A 21,059-nucleotide genomic window follows, 5' to 3' on the forward strand; every position below is an offset into this window, starting at 1 on the left:
CCCAGTCCCTCTACCCTTTTGCAAATTTGGGACAAGAGTCTTGTTAAGACACCTGCATCAAACCTGTGATCATCCTACCACTACCTGGAGCCTCTGGGATTACAAGGGTGAACCAACCAACGTGCTTGGCTACACAAGTTATTATTATGATGATTATTATTACTATTATTATTCGGGATTTACGGTCTCACCATTTTCCCCAGGCTTATCTCAAACTCATGGACTCAAGTTATCTTTTTGTATCAGTCTGCAGAGTAGCTGGAAATACAGGCATGTGCCAAAAAGCCAAGCTTTCATGTTTATTTTTAATAAAAATATTAGTTGTAGATGGACACAATACCTTTATTTTATTTATTTTTATGTAGTACTAATGCTCTAACCCAGGGCTTCATGCCTGCTGGGCAAGCACTGTAACAGTGAGCCACATCCCCAGCCATAATGTTTTTATTCTTTAATTTGCTTTTGGAAGTACTAGGTATTGAAGCCAGGAGCATTATACCACTGAGCTACATTCCCAGCCCTTTTTACTTTGAGATAGGGTCTTGCTAAAACTGCCCAGGCTGGTCTCTAACTTATGATCCTTCTCCCTAAGCCTCCTGAGCTACTGGGATGATGGGCAGACATCACTATGCCCAGTCATCTTAAATTGCTCTTTTTTATTCTGGGATTCCTATCCCATGTAAAATGTCTTATCAATATGAGATTGTACAGCCAAGTGTGGTGGCATGCACCTGTAATCCCCCCTGCTCAGAAATCAGGAGCAGGAGAGTCACTGCATCCTACAAATTTGAGACCAGTCTGAGCATCAGAGGAAGCCCCACCTCATACCACAAAAAAATGGAAAAAAAAAAAAGAGATAAAAGTGGGGTACTCTAATAACTAACAGTGAGAAAATAACCCAAATTTAAATGTAAGGTCTCTGGTGTGGCTCAATGGTAGAGCTCTTGCCTAGCATGCTCAAGGACATGAGTTTTCATGCTTATTCATACTAGCCCCAAAGCAGAAATCTAAAATCTCCTAATCCTCCTATATAATGAAATATATATATATATATATATATATATATATATATATATATATATGTGTGTGTGTGTGTGTGCGCGCGCGCGCGCGCGCGTGTGTGTATGTGTTTGTACACTTTCCCCCAGCACTGGGGGGTTGAGCCTAAGGACATCCTACCACTTGGCTTTATCCCTAGCTGTTCTTATTTTGAGATACAGTCTTGCTAATTGCAGAGGCTGGCCTAAAGCTGCCTGAGTTCCTGAGTTGCTGGAATTAGTCATGTGCCACCAAACCCAGTTTACAATCCCTTTTCTAGCCAGTCCAGTGGTACACACCTGCCTTCCAGGACTCAGCACACTTACATAGGAGGTTTGCTTGAACTCAGAAGTTCAAGACTGGCCTGGCCAACATACTGGGAACTTCACCTCAAACAAACAGAAAACCCACAAAACTGATGGTCAATTTTTCTTTCCTTTTCCACATCTGAGGATTGAATTCAGGGGTGTGTTACCATTGACCTACATCCCCAAAACTTTTTTTTTGATAAAGAACACAATTCTCTTTAAGTTACTGATCCTTGACTTGTGATCCTCCTGCCTCAGTTTCTTGAGTAGCTGAGCTTATAGATGGGCACTCCTGTGCCCAACTGTATTATCACTTTTCAAGTGTGCAGTAAATTAACTGGAACAACCTTATTGACCATTATATCTCCAAAACTTACTCATGTTTAACTGAAACTTTGTAATTTCTGACTAATCTAATAGCCTATTAGGACTCATAATAAACAAGTTCCCTTCCTATTATATGGAATCCTTTCCGGCCAAGAGTCAGGCAGTGTTGGTTCATGAGCTTGAGTCTCCAGAGAGCAAGGATCTTCCCTTCCAGGAGGGCTCTGTCCCAGCCCCTCAGAGCCTCCACCCACACTTCCCTGAACCTAGGACACATAGGCACAGCTGCCATAGGAAGCAGCACCAAACATGTGTATATAACAGACATGGGGTTCTTGGCACTCTCAACAGGGGAGTGAGGGCTCAGGAACAAGAGACCCCCACATGGGGCTCAGGAGATGAACTTCTGGTGCTTGTCCTGGCATTGCTGGGTGTGAAGGGAGAATAGGAGGCCAAGCCTCCCTTGGAAGCCTCCCAATGCACCACTGGGCTGATCAGAAGGTAAACACAGAGTCAGTACATGGGGGATCTCCCTACCCTCCACCCCACAACTCACAGTCAAGTCCCTTGGTGCCAAGAGTCAAGACAAGGGAGAGGGCTGGCACCACATTACTGCAAGAGACCATGGGGGACACTGTGGGTTACCCACCCCACTGTACACCTAATGCTCCACACAAATGTTTCACATTGTATGTCAAAAATTTCCATAAATAAAGAATCTGGAGTGCTGGGGTTGTGGCTCTGGGGTAGAGTGCTTGCCTCGCATGCATGAGGAACTAGGTTCAATCCATGGCATCACATAAAAATAAACAAATAAAATAAATATATGTGTCCATCTACAACTGATATTTATACATGTACATACATACACACATGCACACATACACCACACATACACAAACACATATAAAAGAAACAGAATTTTCTTTAAAACATAAACTACTAGATTAGTCTCAGTCCTCATTAATAGATGAGGAAACTGGGGACCAAAAAAGTAAGGACTGGCACCAAGCCAACCATAAAGTGTGTTTCAGTCTTTTCTCTTTCTCTATCCAGGGACACCTGGGTGTGCTCTGAAGCCCTGTGACCTGGACCCTGCACCCTCCAGGTCCATAATCCCACTCCTTATGCTCCAAGTGCTTCAGCTTCAGGGCCAGCCCTACATCCGGGGCTTCCCCCAACACATGTGCAACCACAGATCCTCATGATTCAAAGCACACCCGATACTCCTTTCCTTCTGTACAGGTGCAGCCTTGTCACTCCTTGGGGGGGCCTGAGTGGTGCACCTGGGCCAAAGGAGGTCTTTAAGGTGTTCTTTTGGCCCCCAGTTGGTCCCCTGGTCCACCTGAATGCAGACCGCCTCGGACATGTACCTGGGAAGCAACAGGCCAAATGCAAGGAGTCACTACCCACCTTGGCCTGGACTCCCTGACCACTCTCACCCTCAGCTGGGAAAGCACAGAGCCCAGGAGCCTTATCCAGGCTGCCATTCCCCTCAAGCACATTTCTTGGGGCAAGAACCTACAACACCAAGGAAGAGTGAAATTCCCAGAAACTCCCAGAGTGCCCTGGAGAAAACCCCAAAGGAAAGGAACAGGAGTGTTAAGGCTGGGAGCTGAGGACAGGGACCAGGGAACTAGACCAAGCTTCACTCCCCCCACCAGCCCCAGGGTCCACCACTTGAGCCCTTGGTTTACCAACTTAGGTCCCAAGGGTGCACAGAGTGCGATGTAACAGTTTGTTGGGCAGCCCACATTGAATGCCTTGTCATACTGGAGGGAGATGAGGAAGGGAAGAGGAGCTCAGAATCAGCAGGACTGGGTACGGCCATCTCCCAGGGACACTTGCTAAGTTGGTCAGTCAATCCAGGGCTCAACCTGGGCCTGTGGCCAGGCTCTAGGTACAGGAGTGCCCTAGAGTGACCCAGGGCCTCCTGTCTTCCCAAGCTCCCAGGAAGCGTGACCTCCCTTGACCCACTTGTGAGCAGCTGTCCCCAGACAGTGCTGACCGAGCACCCACCTCTCCTGCCTTCTCAGGGCTCTCAACCCCTAGTGCTTCCCTTTGCAGGATCCTTGCTCTGTCTCCATTGGCCTCACCTGTCCTCTCACCTCATCCTTCCAGGTACCTTTTAAGGTCTGTCTCCTGGTGTTCTGCTCAACTGATCCAAAGATCATGTCACCACCCCACTCCCACTTGACTGTCTTACCACTCGATTTTTCTAAAAATCTACCTTCATTGAGTTTCACTATCTGGGAGACCAGTGGCAGCAGGGGATGCCCAGACATATTTCCCTAGTCAAAAATCAGATTTTCCAAGAAAATCTGAGCTGAAGACCTTCAGTACACAAAGCAGGAAAGGCCAAGCTCAAAGATCATGTCCTTCCCAGGACTCTGACTGGCTTCTCCTCTCCCTTATTCTACTTTCTCTTTCCCCTGAGTCCATCCATCAGCCTCGACCACTCCTCCTTTCAGAACAGGTTGAGTTTCACCCCAACTTCATGAGCTTTAGGTAGAAAATACTCTGTTATAGTAGAAAGTGGTCCAGCAGCACCTCTATCCACCCCAAGTCTCCAATGGCCTACACATGAAGACTTTCATCTTCAACACTCTCCTCTGCCAAAGGAAAGATGATTCCACATCAGAACAGCTCTGGAATATGTCCAAAAAAGCAACTCGAATCAATGTCCTCTATGAGGTTCTGCTTCCTTTAAGGTGTTCACAGCACATAAGAAATGAGTATACCACCAGGTACAGTGGCACACACCTGTAACCCCAGGGAATTGGGATTTTGAGGCTGGAGGATCACAAGTTCAAGGCCAGCCTCAACAACTTAGCAAGGCCCTCAACAATTTAGTGACACCCTATCTCAAAACAAAATAGAGCAAGGATTAGGGATGCAGCTTTGGTGGTAAAGCACCTGTGGGTTCAATCCCTAGTACCAGAAGAAATAAACTAATAGCAGAGCATTAAAAAATTACAGAATCTTTAAACTTTGAGAAAGAATATTTGATTAGATATATATCATGTGTAGAAAATATTGATTGTACATAAAGTATAGAAAATGTTTAAGGAATGATAGTAAATTTGTAAGAACTGAGTAGTAAATGTGAATACCGTCCTCCCCCCACATGGGACCCTATCACACACAACTGGAATCCAACAGCTCTGAGGCACCCAGACAAGCCTCTCTCACTGGCTCCACTCTTGGGGCTCCTGTTCCAATTCTGTGTCTCAAACACCCTCACACTCCACAGGACCAAAATTCAGCAGCATCTTCTTCTTGCCCCATCTTCTGCCCAACTTCCTGTTGTCTCTCCTTCTTCTCCTTATCCTGGGGGGTCAGGACACAATTCTTCTCTCTGTTCCTTTCCTCTTTCCTTCTATCCCCAAATGTTGGTTCTTCTGTTTGATGGTTCACTCATTGATTCAGATGTCTTTTCTCTGTGTGCTGGGGACTGAAGAATTCAGGGCCTTGCACATGCTAAGCACACACTCTACCACGGAGATGCACCCCCATCAGAAATATTTCAGGGCATCAAAAATGCTTGGGTCCAACCAGGAAGGGTGGCACACACCTGTAATCCCAGTGATTTGGGAAACTAAGGCAGGTTTGAGACCAGCCTCAGCAACTTAGTGAGACCCTGATTCATAATAAAAAGTAGCAGGGACTGGGAATGTAGCTCAGTGGTAAAGTGCCCCTGGGTTTAATACCGAGTAGCAAAAAAACAAAGCCCCGTCACTGCACTGGGGATGGAAAGCACACCGCAAACAGCATGGCCAGGCTACTTTCAGTGGGTGAGGGCAGCTGCAACCTGAGGCCCTGTGCACCAAGGGGAGTGGAAAGGGTAGAGCATAGAGAGAGTATCATGGGAACCATGTAGGCAACCCAGCTCACACCACCCAGGTACATGCAGAGGAGAAGCCCAGAGAGTTAAGTGCTGAGACAGCGACTTCTGGTTTCAGAGGCTGTGTCTAGACCAGAAAGAGTAGTCTGAAGATGTCTGCTGAATTTGGCCATTAATGAGAGCATCATCCTGACAGCAAGGGCTGGGCTGAGCTGGGCCAGAAAGTGAAGGGGGAGCTAGTGAACAAGATCAACTCTTTCAGGAAATAAGGCCCAGAAGGTACAACAGGTGGAGTGGAGGCCTGGGATGTTAAGGCTGGGACTTGTATGACTTTTAAGATGAGCACAAACATGTGTAGATGACCATGGGAAGGAATGGTAGTGATGTAACAGCAGCACACAGGGCACTCTCTGGTGCCATCCACTCTTCTATGAGGTTTACATGAATTAACCCACAATTCCCTGTTTTACAGATAGGGAAATTGAGTGACCAGGAGCTGAGTAGCATACCCCAGGTCTCCCTGCTGCTCAGTTCTAGAGCTCCGATTTGAACTTATGTGGTCTTCACCAGAGTCTTTGCCACCAACCACCAAGCAAGTGAGTCTAGGAGGAGTTGCAGTCAGGGAATGGAGTATGCTGGGAGTGAAAGCTGGAGCATGAAATCAGTGCCTGAAATTAGTGCTGCCATTAATAGAAAGGAGCCCTGTCTAGTGAATCTTAGAGGGCAGACCACATTTAGGTCCCTTGAGACTTGGGGATCCTGGACATGGAAGGCCTCACTCTGAGCAGAGGAGGAAGAGCAATGGACTAAGGCCTGACCTAGGGCAGGAAAAACCACAGGATGGAGGAATGGAACAGGCTGCCAGGAAAAGTCAATGATGATACTAGAAGCTGGAGAGAGGAGAAGACAGGCAGACCACAGGGCTGAGGAATAAGGGCCAAGCACAGGAGTCACAGCTGGGAGGGAACCACATATGGCAGTGGTGGATGGGAGGTGATGAGCAGACAGGCTCCTCTGTCTGTTCAGCTATCTCAGGGTCTGAAGCTTCCCCTCCCCCACTGATGCCGCCCACCAGTCTTCCTGAAAGAGCCTTTAGTTAAGAGATTGCCATACTAAAGGAATCCCAGGGCAAAGATGCCCACTATATCATTCCTAGTGGATGCTCAAAGAAAAAGCAATAAAGACACAGATGGGGAAGAAAGCAAAGAAACTGCTCCACAGGACATGAGGTTCCTTTTAGAGTGAACAACAACGAATGCTGGGGAAGAAGCTCAGTGATCGAGCACCCCTGGTAAGATCCTCAGTGCTGGAAAAACATCAACACTAAGGACTCCTGCTCTTTGGAAGATGCGATGAAGAAAATAAAATGTCAAGCCATGAATTGCAAGAAAAGATTTGCAACACATACATCTGAATCCAGTATAGAGAACTCCTGAAACTCAATAAGAAAACAACACAGTTTTTTTAAAAATGGGCAAAGTTTGGAGCAAACACTTCACCATCAATATACCCATGGCTTATAAGACACAAAAATATGCTCAACACCATTAGTCATTAGGAAAATACAGAGTGGAGCCCTAGTGATATACCACTACTCATTTATTAGACAGGCTACAATTTGAAAACAAAAAAGAATAGTGACCAATGACAGTATCAAATGCTAGTGAGGATGTGGAGCAACTGGAATTCTCATTCATTGCTGGTACAAAATAGAAACATTAGAGTTGTTTTCTAAAATGTCCCATAAGTTTATCTCATGACTCAGCAATGCCACCCTTAACAATTTACCCAACAGAAATGAAAACTTATGTCCACATGTCTATGCATCAATGGTTGTTGTATCAGCTTTATTTATAACTGCCTGAAACTGGCTGGGCACAGTTCCCCATGACTTTAATGGCTTGGGAGGCTAAGGCAAGTGGGTGACAAGTTCAAAGCCTCAGTAACTTAGGAAGGCTTTAAGCAACTTAGTAAGACCCTTTCTCAAAATTTTAAAAATTTTTCAAAAAGAAAACATAAGGGTGCTGGTTGTGGGGTGGGTGAGGCTGGGATTGTTGCTCAGTGGTTAAGCACCTCTGGGTTCAATCCCTGGTACAAAAACAAAACAAAAATTCTGCCAAAACCTAGATGCAAAGAAAAAATACTTCAATTGGTGAATGTACAAATAGTCTGTAGGGAAATACATACTACAAGAAACAAAAGAAAATAAACTACTGATATGAGCAACTACATAGATGAATCTCAAATGCATCGTGCTCAGTGAATGAAGCCAGACTAGAAAGCCCAAAACACCATTGATGCATGATTCTGGAAAGAGAAAAACCACAAGGACTCAGGGAGAGAAAATGACAACAAGAGATGAAAGGATTTTCTGGGGTAGTGAAACTGGTTAACCTTGATCTTGATGGAGAGTACACAATGTCATTTGTCAAAATCCCTAACTATAGATGAAAAAGGGTGAATTTACTGTTTCTAATTACCCCTCAATGAATGACATTTTCACAAAATTTTTCATGGCTCCCAGGTTTCCAGTTCTTCCAAACAAAATTCCAAGCTTGGCTTTCTGGGCCTTTCTAATCTTGACCCCCATAGGGTCAACCTCATTGCCCATGTCACCTTGTCCTTGAACTAGGATCCATTTCTTCATCATTCTGTTAACACCCTACTTTCAGATTTCTGTGCCTTTCTACAAAATTGTACCTCTCACAGTCAATGCCCTCCTGTCTGCCTCTCCAAAAGCACACCTAGGACACAAAGAGTGGCATGTTCTCCTCTACAGCCTGGGCTTCGCCAAACTCCCAGTCTCTTCCAGTTGGCTACACCACTCAGGACTGACCCCTTGCTCAGAGTGTTCCTGGTGTCTCCCAGTGTTATTCTGATGGCAGGTTGCTTATCAACACAAGGGCATGATGTACTTACTCACCCCTACACCCATCCCTCAAATAACTACCACCTAGAACACCCAGCACACAGTAGGCTTTCTTTTTTTTAAGAATTTTTTAATATTTACTTTTTAGTTCTTGGCAGACACAACATCTTTGTTTGTATGTGGTGCTGAGGATTGAACCCTGGCCGCACGCATGCTAGGCGAGCGCACTACCACTTAAGCCACATCCCCAGCCCACACAGTAGGCTTTCAATGCAATGCACCCAGGAGGCAAAATGGCCCCAAGCTCCAGGGTATAGAAATATCTGAGCTGCATCTTCAGAGGTGGGTCTGGAAGGACTCATGAGGCATCATCAAGGCCAAGGGCAGTGGAGAAAGTGCACAAAGTGTCTAATTGAAGAGGTGCAAGATGCCTCACACAGCCAAGGGCACACACACTCACCACTTACCTTCTCCTCATAGGGTCGCCTTGCGGTGCCCACCGCCACTGCCTTGATGAACAATTGCAGGATGAGCGGGACCAGGAGGGCCCCAGTGGGTACAGCCACTAGGATGCTGTGCACAGGCTAAGAATGGAAGCCATGGAAGAGCTCCTCCCTGGTCCGCTTTCGACCCCACTGCTCCCTCCTTACCTCCCACTCCAGGTAGCACTGCCCATGGCTCTCCCTCCATGGACTGGACAGTTAGTCCAGTACAACCAAGGGAAACCTCCCTCCACCACACTGTCCTCCCACCTGTCCCTTTTCAACTTTCATTACCCTACTCTGAGGGCCCCTAGATTCTTAACTCCACAGGCATCCTATCTCGTCCATGTTCCTGACTCCACTGGCCTTCCAAATGTCCTTCACAGGTCCTGCCAAGTGACTTCTCCCTCTAGCCCCGCCCACATCAGCCCCTCCCCTGTCACCCTGACCCTACTGGGCTGTTTGCCCCTCCCTCCCCACCACATCAGCACTTCCCAGTGTGCGCCCTTGGGAGTGTGTGGATACGTCATGATTTTGTCCAAAAACGCCACGTTCCTCCTGCATATGATGAAAACCACGCAGGTGGCCAGCACGGTACCCAGATAGAGGCACAGGGACACGAGGAGTAGCAGGTAGAGCCGGATGTTTCGGCGCCCCACGCAGTTATTCACCCACCTGCAATGGTGGTCGAACTCCTAGGGGAGAGGAGACAGGTCTGAGGGTCCTTCTGGAATGGCTTCCATCACTCCCTAATCCTGGGGCCTCCCCTAACGCAGCCCTCTAGGCCGCCTGCTGTTGACCTTACATAAGGGTTCCCATCTCAGTGAGAGCACAGTTAGGACCCCATGGCTCATCAAGTCACCTGTCCTGAGTGAGGTCTTTAGAGACAAGACCTGCCTGGTGTCACGTGGACCAGGACATGAAAACTCTGGGCCTCCATTTCCTCAAGTACTGGAAAAGGATGAAAAAAATGCCCTTCCACTACCGGCTGTCTGCTCTTGTGAACCATGTTCCCAGAGTGCCACATGAAGCACTCTGGGAATATGGTCTGATACCCCCACCTGGCCCACTCATGATGTGAGGTTCCTGGTCCTGGCCAGGTGCAAGGAGATAGGTTGGTGAGTGGACAGGGAGGAGGAGCACTCACCTCCACACAGATGTCACACCTTTTGCAGTGGAAGGTTCGGGGCAGGCGGTGAAAATAACACGTGGGACACCACGGCATGTGGTACAACCTGCCATTCACTCGTGCCATGTATACAGTCTCAGGGTCCTGCTTGAAGGCGCCTGGCAGGGAGAGAGGTGTGGGAATGGAGGAGGCCCTTGTATTACTCTGATGCTCAGGGCAGCCCCATAGCATCACTGGGCATCAAGAAGGTGGGGAGGAGGAGGGCAGGGGAACCCCAGTGCCTGTTGAGCAAGCTGACCACTCAGATGGGTGGCAGTCAGAGAGAAGGGCTGTCCAGCACAGGAGCTCTACATGGAGCTCCCCCTGTGGAATAGTGATCAGTGCTTGGAGTTGGATGTGAAATGGGAAGGAGGAAGGGGGAACTGCGTGGTTGGAAGAGCCTGCTGCCTCTCTTGGCCCGTCCTCCCTTCTAAAGCAACTGGAAAACCTCCAGGATTCTGTTTTTCACACTTCAGTGGCTTGGGAAATGAAGTGCCAGGGCCCAAGTAATAGTGACAGGGTAAGAAGGGATCCTGAGGCCACAGGTGGGGTCAGCCCTTTACAAATGACCCCTGTAGGCACCAGCCTTGGGGTGCCACCTCCCTCTCCCAGGAGTCCGAGGCCTTACCTCTGTTCAAGATTCCTGGGTCTGAAAAATTCATGCCAATGAGGCTATACAAACTCAGGAGGCAGAAAAGTCCGGAGACCACTGGGTAGGCCCACTCTCCATTTTGCGCCAGTGCTCGGCCTCTGAAATCAGAGCCAGACTCCGTTCTAGTCGGGGGCAACCCAGAGCCCCCATGAGGCCCGGCTCACCTGAGGTCAGACCCACACACCTTAAGGACAGATCTGAATATCCAGGCTAGAGACAGACCCCATTCCCTCCACCAAATGTCACCAGCATTACCAGCCTCCAACAGTCCCCCCAAATCCTCAGGCTCCCCACATCTCTGTGCTTCCCACTAAATATCCTCCTTCCCCTCTTGGCCTCCCTCCACCTCCCTGCCTCTGCACTCTCACTGTCTATTTCCCTTCTGTCTCTTTTTGAGAACCCACAGCTGGCCCGGAGACTCACGGAAATATAAAGAACACAGCACTTAGATACACCAGGGCTGCCACAGTGAAACAAGCCCAGAGGCTTGAGAATAGCCAGGATCTGGCTGGGGGTCGGGGTGGGGACAATAAATCGTTTGATACAGTCATGCTGCGATGCCTGCTCTCAAACAAATGAGAGCCAACTGCTCCTTCTCCTGGCTTGGCACCCAGAGTACCATGACTACAAATGTGACATCAGAGAGGTTCCGGAATGGGGGCTCTGGCTGCTTCCTGTGCCCACTGATATCAACCTTCCCCTGGCCTCAGATACACACTTCTGGACGGGGACATCCTGCTCTTACAATGTGGCTTTGTTGGAGCTTGTGAGGATGGATGTAGTTTATCCCCCAAAGGTTCTTAGGCTGGAGGCTAGGTCCTCGGTGTGGCAGTGTTGAGGGGGTAGAACCTGCAAGAGGTAAGGCCTAGTGGGAGGTAATTTGGCCACTGGGGATGAGGCCCTTGGAAGGGAGTAATGAACTTCTCATGGGTCCCTGTTAGTTCCTGTGAGAGGGGGTGTTATAAAATGAACAAGACTCATCCTCCCCAGTTTCTGGCCATTCAGTCTCGACCCCTTGCATGTCTTCCCACCATGATGCCATTCACCATGTTGTAATCACTCTCACCAAAGATCAGTCTCAGGGGCTACCAAATGTTGCATTCTGTGCTAAATAAACCTCATCTCTTTATAAAGTACCCATTCTTGGGTATTTTGTTAGAGCAACAGAAAGCATCTAATACAGAGACCATGTCATATGGTTTATGGGGAGAAGTTTGGTGATGGTTAGTTATCCCCCTTTCAGGCCCAGTGCTAATGGAAGTAGGCATAAGTGCTCCTCGCTTATCCTAGTGCCACTTCTTCCTTTCTGTTGTAACAAAGCTCCATTTTGGGGAGGAGGTAGCAAGCTACCAACTAAATATCTTCCCAGTTTCCTTCACTTCCAGGGTGGGTTTTATGACATACTTCTGTCTCAACATAAAACATAAAATGGGCTGGGGACGTGACTCAATGGTTAAGCAACCCTCCGTACAATCCCTGATGATGATGATGATGATAACATAATGATAATAATTTGTACATATTTATGGCATAAAACATATTTTGAAACATGTATACATATACATTATTTCATATTCTTTTTTGTGTTGAGAACCCTTGAAATCTATTCTCTGAGTCATTTTCCAGTATATATAACATTATCAACTGTACTCATTCTGTTATATGTTATTATTAACTGTAGTCATCTTATTGTACAATAGATCCCTTAAACTCATCCCCCTCATCTAAGTGCAATTTGGCTTCCTGGGACCAGCATCTCCCCCATCCACAGCCCAGCCACTCCTGGGCCCCTGGCAGTCACCATTCTGCTCTCTGTTTCTATGAGTTCAACTTTTATAGATTCCACATGTAGGTGAGATCATGTGATAGTTGTCCTATGCCTGGCTTATTTCCCCCAGTAAAATGTCCTTTGGCCTCCCTCATTCAATGCCACAAGTGACAGGACTTCCTAATTTTATTTAAAGACTAAATAGTGTCCCCTTATATTACTAAACCACATTTTTTATATCAACTCACCCACTGATAGACACAGCTTTTCCCATTTCTAGGTTCTGAGAATATTACTGCAATGAACATGGGGTGCAGATATCTATTAATACACTGATGCCATTTCCTTTGGATATATACCAAGTAGTTGGATGTCTGGACTGTAGGGTAATTTTTTTTTTTTTTTTTTTTTTTTTGGTGCTGGGGATTGAACCCAGGGCCTTGTCCATGCATGGCAAGCACTCTACCAACTGAGCTCTATTTTCGATTTTTAAAGAAACTTCCCATATTGATTTTCCTAATGACTAGACTAATTTAAATTCCACCAAACATTCTACAAGAATTCTAGTTTCTCCCTATCCAGACCAGTACTTAATATCTTTTGTCTTTCTTTTTCTTTTATTTATACTCAAGTTGAACCCAGGGGTACATTACCCAGATACACAACTGCAGACCTTTTTAAGTTTTATTCTGAGATCAGGTCTCACTAAGTTGCTGAGGTTTACCTTGAATTTATAATCCTCCCACCTCAGCCTCTTGAGTTACTGGTATTAAGGCATGTGCCGCTGGTTCTTTGGTCTTTTTGATAATAGTCATTCTAATAGGTGTGGGAGGGTATCTCATTATGATTCTAACTTGCATTTCTCTAAGGATTAGTAATGTTGAACATTTTTTTCAGCTTTCTCTTGGTCAATTGTGTTTCTACTGAGAATGCAATGATGTTTGAGTCACAGTCTACCTTCAAATTTTATGTCGATTTCTGTTTTAGCACAAGAAGGGATGACATGCATTGGGTCATGGAAAAAGGTCAGGAGTGGTTCTAGAATCATAAATACCAGGTCTATTGAGCTTTGTAGCAGACCATGCTAGCCTTAGGTTTTCTTTTTTTGTTTGTTTTTTGGTTTTTTAAATTAGTTATATATAACAGCACAATGCATTTTATTTCATTGTACACAACTGTAGCGCAACTTTACATTTCTATGCTTGTACCTGATGTAGCATCACACCATATGTGCATTCATACATGTACTTAGGGTAATGATGTCCATCTCATTCCACCAACTTTCCTATCCCCATGCCCCATCCTCACCTCTGCCTCCCCTTTGCCTCATCAAACTTCCTCCATTTTTTTCTTATCAGAGAGAACATTCAGCCTTTGGTTTTTGAGGATTGGCTTACTTCAATTAGCATGATATTCTCTAACTCCATTCATTTACCTGCACATAATTTTATTTTCTTTTAATGCTGAGTAGTAATATTCCATTAGGTATATATATACCACAGTTTCTCTATCCATTCATCTATTCACAGGCATCCAGGCTGTTTCCACAGTTTAGTTATTGTGTACTGAGCTTCTATAAACATGGATGTGGCTGTGTCTCTGTAATATGCTGATTTTAAGTCATTTGGAAATAGACCTAGGAGAGAGATAGTTGGGTCAAATGGTGGTTCCATTTAAAGTTTTCTAAGGAATCTCCATACTGCTTTCCAGATTGGTTACACCAATTTGCAGTCCCACCAGCAGTGTATGAGTGTACCTTTCCCCCCACATCCTCATCCACCAACATTTATTGTGGTCTGTATTCAACACACAGGGCACTTTCTGGTACAGCCACTGTTCTATGTGGTTTACATGAATTATACCACAATCTCTGTTTTACAGATAGGGAAGTTGACTGACCAGGGGCTAAGTAGTTACCTAAGGTCTCCCTGCTGGTTAGTTCTAGAGCTGTGATTTGGACTTATGAGGTCTGGCTCGAGAGACCTTGCCACCAACCACCAAGCAAGGGACTCCAGGAGGAGTTGCAGTCAGGGGGCAGAGTAGAAAGGGAGTGAAGTTGGAGCATGGGATCAATGCCTGAGATGGGTGCTTCCAATAATAGAAAGGAACCCTGACTGGGGAATCCCAGAGGGCAGACCACATTTAGGTCCCTTGAGAATAGTGATCCTGGACATGGAGGGCCTCATTCTGAGCAGAGGAGGAAGGGCCTATGGCCTGACCTGGGGCTGGAAGAACCACAGGATGGAGGAAGGGAAAAGGCTGCCAGGCAAACTCAATGATGGAGTGAAGCTGGACAGAGGAGAAGACAGGCAGACCACAGGGCTGAGGAAAAAGGGCCAAGCTCAAGAGTCACAGGTGGGAGGGAACCACATATGGCAGTGGTGGGGTGCTGAATAAAAGGATGGGAGGTGATGAGCAGACAGGATCCTCTGTCTTTTCAGTTGTCTCAGAGTCTGCAGCTTCACCTCCCCCCACTGATGCTACCCACCAGTCTTCCTGAAAGAGCCTTTAATCAAGCGATTGCCATACTAAAGGAATCTCATGGCAGAGATGCCCACTCCTATCATTCCTAGTCAACACTAAGAAGAAAAAAAAATAAAAACACACATGTTGGAAAGAAGAAAATAAAACTGTTCCTCACAGAGGACATGATTTTCCAAGTAGAATAAATAACAACACTCAGTGGCAGAGCACCTCGATTCAAACTCCAGAACTGGAAAAACAACACCACTAAGAACTTCTGTTCTTCGAAAGATGCTATGAAGAAAACTGAATGAAAAGCCACAGATTGCAAGAAAAATTTGGAAAACATAGATCTCAACCCAGTGTACACAACCCTTATAACTTAGTAAGGAAAGAAAACAATATTTTTTAAAAGAGAAGTAGATTGGAGCCAACACTTTGCCAAAGACCTACCAATGGACAAGAAGACATAAAAATAAGCTCAACATCATTGCTCATTAGGAAAACATAACCTGGAGCTTAAATGAGATGCCACTACTCATTTATTAGAAAGGCTTCAATAAAAAGAGAAAACAAAACAAGAACAAATGACAGTGTGAAATGTTGGTAAGGATGTGGAGCAACTGGAATTTTCATACTTTGCTGGTAGAAATTAGGAATGGTACAGTGATTTTGAAAGAAAAATGGCCATTTTCTACAGAGTTCCACCTACAGTTACCTTATGACTCAGCAATACCACCCTTAAGAATTGACCCAACAGAAATGAAAACTTAGGTTCGCATGCCTGTACACCAATGTTTGTAGCAGCTTTCTTTATAGCTGTGAAAAACTAGCTAGGCACAGTGGCGTGTGCCTAAGTTCTAGCCACTTGGGAGGCTAAGACTGAAGGATTGCAAGTTCAAAGCCAGCCTCAGCAAATTAGCAAGGTTCTAAGCAATTCAATGAGACCCTGACTCAAAAGAAAAAAAAAACTTTAAGAAAAATAAAGGGGGCAGATGGATCAGAGATGCAGCTCAGTGGTTAAGCACCCCTGGGTTCAATCCCTGGTACAAACAAAAGAAAACTAAAACACTGTGGAAAAACTAGATACAATGAACAATCCTTCAATTGGTGAATGTATAAATACTCTATAGGAATGCTATTCCCAGTGTGGGCCCTTGGGACTGTGTGGCTAGCAATGGCTTTGTCCAAGGATAATGACATCACTGTGGTGGCCACAAGGAAGACGATGCACATCACCAGAAGGGCACCCAGGTACAGGCAAAGGGACACAAGTAGCAGCAGGAAATGCCAGATGTTCAGATACCTCAAGCTGTTGCTCACCTGCCCACAGTGGTGGTCCAACTCCTAGGGGAGAGGAGGCAGACCTCAAGGGTCTATCTGACCTGACTTCCATCACCCCCAAATGCTCAGGTCTTCCCCAACTCAGCCCCCTAGGCTTCCTGCTCTTGGCCCTACACACAGGTTTTCATCTCAAGGACAACCTGGCATTTCCATGGTTAGGGCACAGTTAGCCCCATAGCACATCAGGTCACCTGTTCTGAGCGAGATTTTTAGAGACAAGATCCGCCTGGTGTCACTTGGAGCAGGACATAAAAACTCTGGGCCTCTGTTTTCTCAGATACTGGATGAGGATGAAAAAACACCCTTGCCCAACCAGCCGTCTGCACTTGTGAACCAGAGTAGGGTGGGCACATCAGACAAACACACTCAGAACCAGGAAACCCTACAACTAGGACACCCAGACCAAGGCATGCAATGATCCCCAGGACCAGGCAGCAGTCAGCAAAAAAGGCTGGGAATCTAGTATCAGCAAGCCAGGGGAGGGCACAGTCACTGCCTTTCCTCCCCCTGACTCCACCAGGCTCAGCACAGAGGGGATGCCCTTTGCATGTCAGCACCTGTGCAAGCAAGGCCAGCCTCCCAGGACAGGTGCAGAACTGGAGGCAATAACAGATGGAAGTGAGCAAGAGTAGCAGGGAGCCACTTTTAGCAGACTGGGAAGATGGTCTCATACCCACCTGTGGCCCACTTATGCTGTGAGTTTCCTGGTCCTGACCAGGTGTCCAGGGATGGGTTGGTGAGCGGACAGGGAGGTGGAACACTATGTCCACAAAGATGTTACAACAGGGACAGTGGAAGGTCTTGGGTAGGCAGTGGGAGGAGCAATGTGGGCGCCAGGGCATTTGAAAGGTCCTTCGATACATCCAGGCCACATATGATGCCCTCAGGGTTCTGTTTGATGGAGCCTGGCATGGGAAAAGTTTTGGGCAATGACAAGATCCCCTTCTATCACTCTGCCGCTCAGGGCAGCACCATAGCTGGAATGCAGGCATTATCTTCTTCTAGGATTATCTTCTATGTTGATAATATATATATATATATATATATATATATATATATATATATATATATATATATATTGTTAGAGAGGGACCTACCTTTGCTACTGAAATTTATTTCTTCATACTGTGCCTGGTCTTACCATGAAACCATGATATTAGTAGCAGGAAGAACTCTGGTAGCTCTTGTGCTATTTAGCTCCAACATAAGTGTAAAGAGTTTTGAGAACATTTGATTTTTAATTGATATTCTTCCCAGGGTAAATAAACCCTTTCTAGTCAGTGCCACAGAGATGTTGTCAAGAGTAAAATTATACAATTTGATGTTGTCTGGGATGGACTGTTGAAATATATATATTTACATTGCTATAAAGAAGCTCAAATGAAAACAATGAAATAATAAAATTGAGGGAAGAATTCACAACCCTGGGTACTGGCCTCCAAATACTTCACCACTTTGAAGATGGAAGAAAATATTCTTAGTAACATACTGACTTTTCCAGGTGAAACTGGACTATACAAACAAAATTTGAATGTGTGATTTCACTTAAAATGTTTGTCCTGTCTCAGAGACCTGATACAAAACCAACCAATTCAATCAAATGCATAATCCTTCTCTTGGATTGCTTTACGAATAAGAGAGGACAGATTTTTTTAATAGAACAAGAATTTTATGCAAAATCTGAGCTTTACTATTCTTCATTGAGTGGGAGGAAAGGAGTGGAGGGAGTTTAGAAGGCTCTTTGAAGGAGAAGCCAAGTTATTAGAGCAAGCTCCAGGTTCTTTGAGACTCGTCTTCCTGTCTTTCACTGGGCACAGTCAGTACTTCCACAGCCTGTGCACCTGGGAGGAAGGCAAAGCATGGAGAGATGGCAGAGGGGGGAGACAGGCAACTGAGCATTTGAACATATGTGCTTGCTCTGAGTGGAGTGCATGGGTGTATGATTGGCAAATGGGGAATAGACTGATAACATTTGACTTTGAAAATGACTTTGAGCCCTGCTACACTAAAACTTGCTTTACCAGCTTGGAAGACAAATATGCCCGCATCTGTTTGTAAAGTTCTAACTAATCACTGTGCCACCCCACAAGCAAGTTCACAGGAAATGTTGTTTCCTTCAGGACTTCCCACTGGGTTTGCCCAAGAATTCTCTCCAGCTCTCTTTGCCTTTAGGAGCTTGGTGCTGGCAAAAGAGGGGAAGGAAGAAACCCATAGGGTCCTGCCTGAGGAGACTCCCTGCTTCCCCTCAGTCTTTCACACCAACCAGTGCAGGGAGCCCACACTTGGGGAAGAATGGGGTCCTTTTGTTTTCTGACTGCATATGCTGCTTCTCCTGGCCTCTCCATGGGAGCTTGTAGGGAGGTGGAAGGAGCTACTTGGAGTGCTTTCCTGCCAGCTGACCCCACACTTGGTCATCTCAGCCCACCAGAGAACTTCCAACATGTGAATTTTCAAAAGGAAGAAATCAGGATTGCTTTTGACCTCCCTGACTTCTGCAAATTTGCCAGCCCTGTCCCTCAGGTAGGGCAGTGGGGTGCAGGAGGGACACACACCTGGCTAAGAAAATCTCCATGTGGTAAACAATCCTAGGTGTAACTCTTCTCCTTGGCTATGGAGAATTCTGTCTGTGGTACAAAGCTTCCACAAGACATAGTGGACCTGTGATGTTTCACTGTTTTACTTCCCAAAGATTTTTGAGGCTTGAGGCAAGGGCTAGTAAGAGGCAAAGCAATTTACCTTGACCTCAGAGCACTGCCCCAAGTAGAAGAGCCATCTGGTAGAAGCAAAGTTAGTTTTAGAATGTGTGCTTAGGTAGGTGCAACTAACTCAGACTATGTAGAACTTTGTCTAACACTGTTTTTTTTTCCCATTAAAATGCTATTTTAAAATGTTTAATCCTATAGGAAAGTTTCAAGAACAGTAAAATAATGTGCACCATAATCTGTATACTTTTCTATATGTAAATGAGGTTAAGCAAAAATGAAGATTAGCATGACACCAATATGTATTCAGCTAAATTCATCAATTTTAATATTTTGGTATGTATAGGAAAATTTTCTTGTACCACCATACTAATATCACTTTGAGGAAATTTGATATTGATATGAAACTACTATCAAGGTATATATTCCATATTCAAATTTTCCTAAATCCATTATAGCTGGATTTTTTAAATATACAGGATATGATCAAGGATCACATGTTGCATTTTGTTGTCATTTTTCTTTAGAATCCTGTAATCTATAATGGTTTTCTGACATTTTTTATACAGCACTGACATTGTGGAAGTGTCCTGAACAGTTGTTCTGCAGAATTTGAATGTTTCTGATTGCCTCCTCATGATCTGTTTTAGGCAAAACATTTCTACAAGAATTGGACAGATGATACTTATTTCATGGAGTAGGGGGTGGGAAACTTAACATCTGTTGTCAAGTACAGTTAATGTTGAACTTTGATCATTCAGCATGATGCTGTTTGATTGAGAAGGTAAAGTGTTGTCATTCTGGTTTCTCCTAACTTACTGCATATGCAAAAATAAATGTTGGTGAGGATGTGGGGGAAAAGACACACTCATAGATTGCTGGTTGGACTGCAAATTGATGTAATCATCATGGAAAGCAGTATGGAGATTCCTCAGAAAACTTGGAATGAAACCATCAGTTGACCCAGCTATCCCACTTCTCAGTCTATTTCCAATAGACTTAAAATCAGCAAACTACAGTGATGCAGCCACATCAATGCTATAAAGTAGCTCAACTCACAAAAGAGTTTTACTATGGAACCAACCTAGGTGTCCTTCAACAGACGAACAGATAAAGAAAATGTGGTCAATATGCACAATGGAATATTACTCAGTTTTAAAGAAGAACAAAGTGATGACATATGCCAGTAAATGAGTGGAAGTTAAGAATATCAGACAAAAACAACTGATAATTAAATTTCCATGAAGCTTGAGTAAGACACACTGGACAAAATACACATCAAAGTATTTCAGAATGAAATACTTTGCACAGCAAAAAGGGAAATGCCAATGGATGAGTAATTGTACTTACTGGGAAATAGTGAACTAAAAAGCAAAGTAAATGAGGACTTACAAAAATGGTTTCCATAAAAATGATTGATTTAAAATATGAAAGTCATTGATATATAAACAATGAATCATTACAAATCACCTAATTGTAATAAAATAAAAGGTACAAGAAAAACACATAAATTATATGTACAGAATGTAGAGAATAGACTTACACTGAAAACTTGTAATTTACTCTTTTGGGGGGACAAACAAAAGAAAACACTGGCAGATAAAGTTTAGAACACAGCTTTTAAAATGATACACCATATGCACAACTTTAAAAATGATACATGCATACTCCCATTTAAACCAGGTGTTCCTCTTTCTCCCTTCAACATCCCCCCATTCAGGTTAGCCCCCAACCAAAGTTTCCCTTCACACTTACTCCCCCAACAAGGCCCCACTATTGAAGCCAGGTACCAGCCCTAAAACCTCTACCACACAAACTCAGCTGCCTCCAGGAGCACCCAGGAACAGCACCCAAGTGCCTCTGCCCCACTGCCCTGCAACCTCTGCCACACCCACTCAGCTCATGTCAAGAGCACCCAGGAACAGCACACTAACTCCTATGCCACACTTCCCCACCTCAACAGGCCTTAGCACTAATGCCCCCTCCAGGCACTCACTCAGAGCAGGCAGCCACTACCCCACATAGCTGCCAGTCCCTCTGCACCTCTCCAGCCAGGGTGGCGCCCCCAGAGGCCTCACCACCTGTGTCTGCTCCAGT

General features: G+C 45.3%; 1 protein-coding gene across 7 annotated transcripts in view; it reads right to left on the reverse strand.

The window, feature by feature from the left end:
* LOC144373393 (uncharacterized) overlaps positions 1-21,059 on the reverse strand; it is a 59,334-nt gene that overhangs the window by 12,630 nt on the left and 25,645 nt on the right. For 6 of the 7 annotated variants that reach the window (XM_078036484.1, XM_078036486.1, XM_078036485.1 and 3 more), the window contains 4 exons: positions 10,662-10,783; positions 10,013-10,152; positions 9,391-9,560; positions 8,851-8,956 (listed from right to left, as the gene is read on the reverse strand). In XM_078036484.1, coding sequence (XP_077892610.1) covers positions 8,851-8,956; positions 9,391-9,560; positions 10,013-10,152; positions 10,662-10,783 — 538 coding nt within the window. Of the gene's footprint in view, positions 1-8,850; positions 8,957-9,390; positions 9,561-10,012; positions 10,153-10,661; positions 10,784-13,888; positions 14,090-21,059 lie in introns of all 7 variants that reach the window. The other variant, XM_078036487.1, reaches the window with a different exon arrangement.

Source organism: Ictidomys tridecemlineatus, unplaced genomic scaffold, assembly GCF_052094955.1.
Source record: "Ictidomys tridecemlineatus isolate mIctTri1 unplaced genomic scaffold, mIctTri1.hap1 Scaffold_382, whole genome shotgun sequence".
Lineage (NCBI taxonomy): Eukaryota > Metazoa > Chordata > Mammalia > Rodentia > Sciuridae > Ictidomys > Ictidomys tridecemlineatus.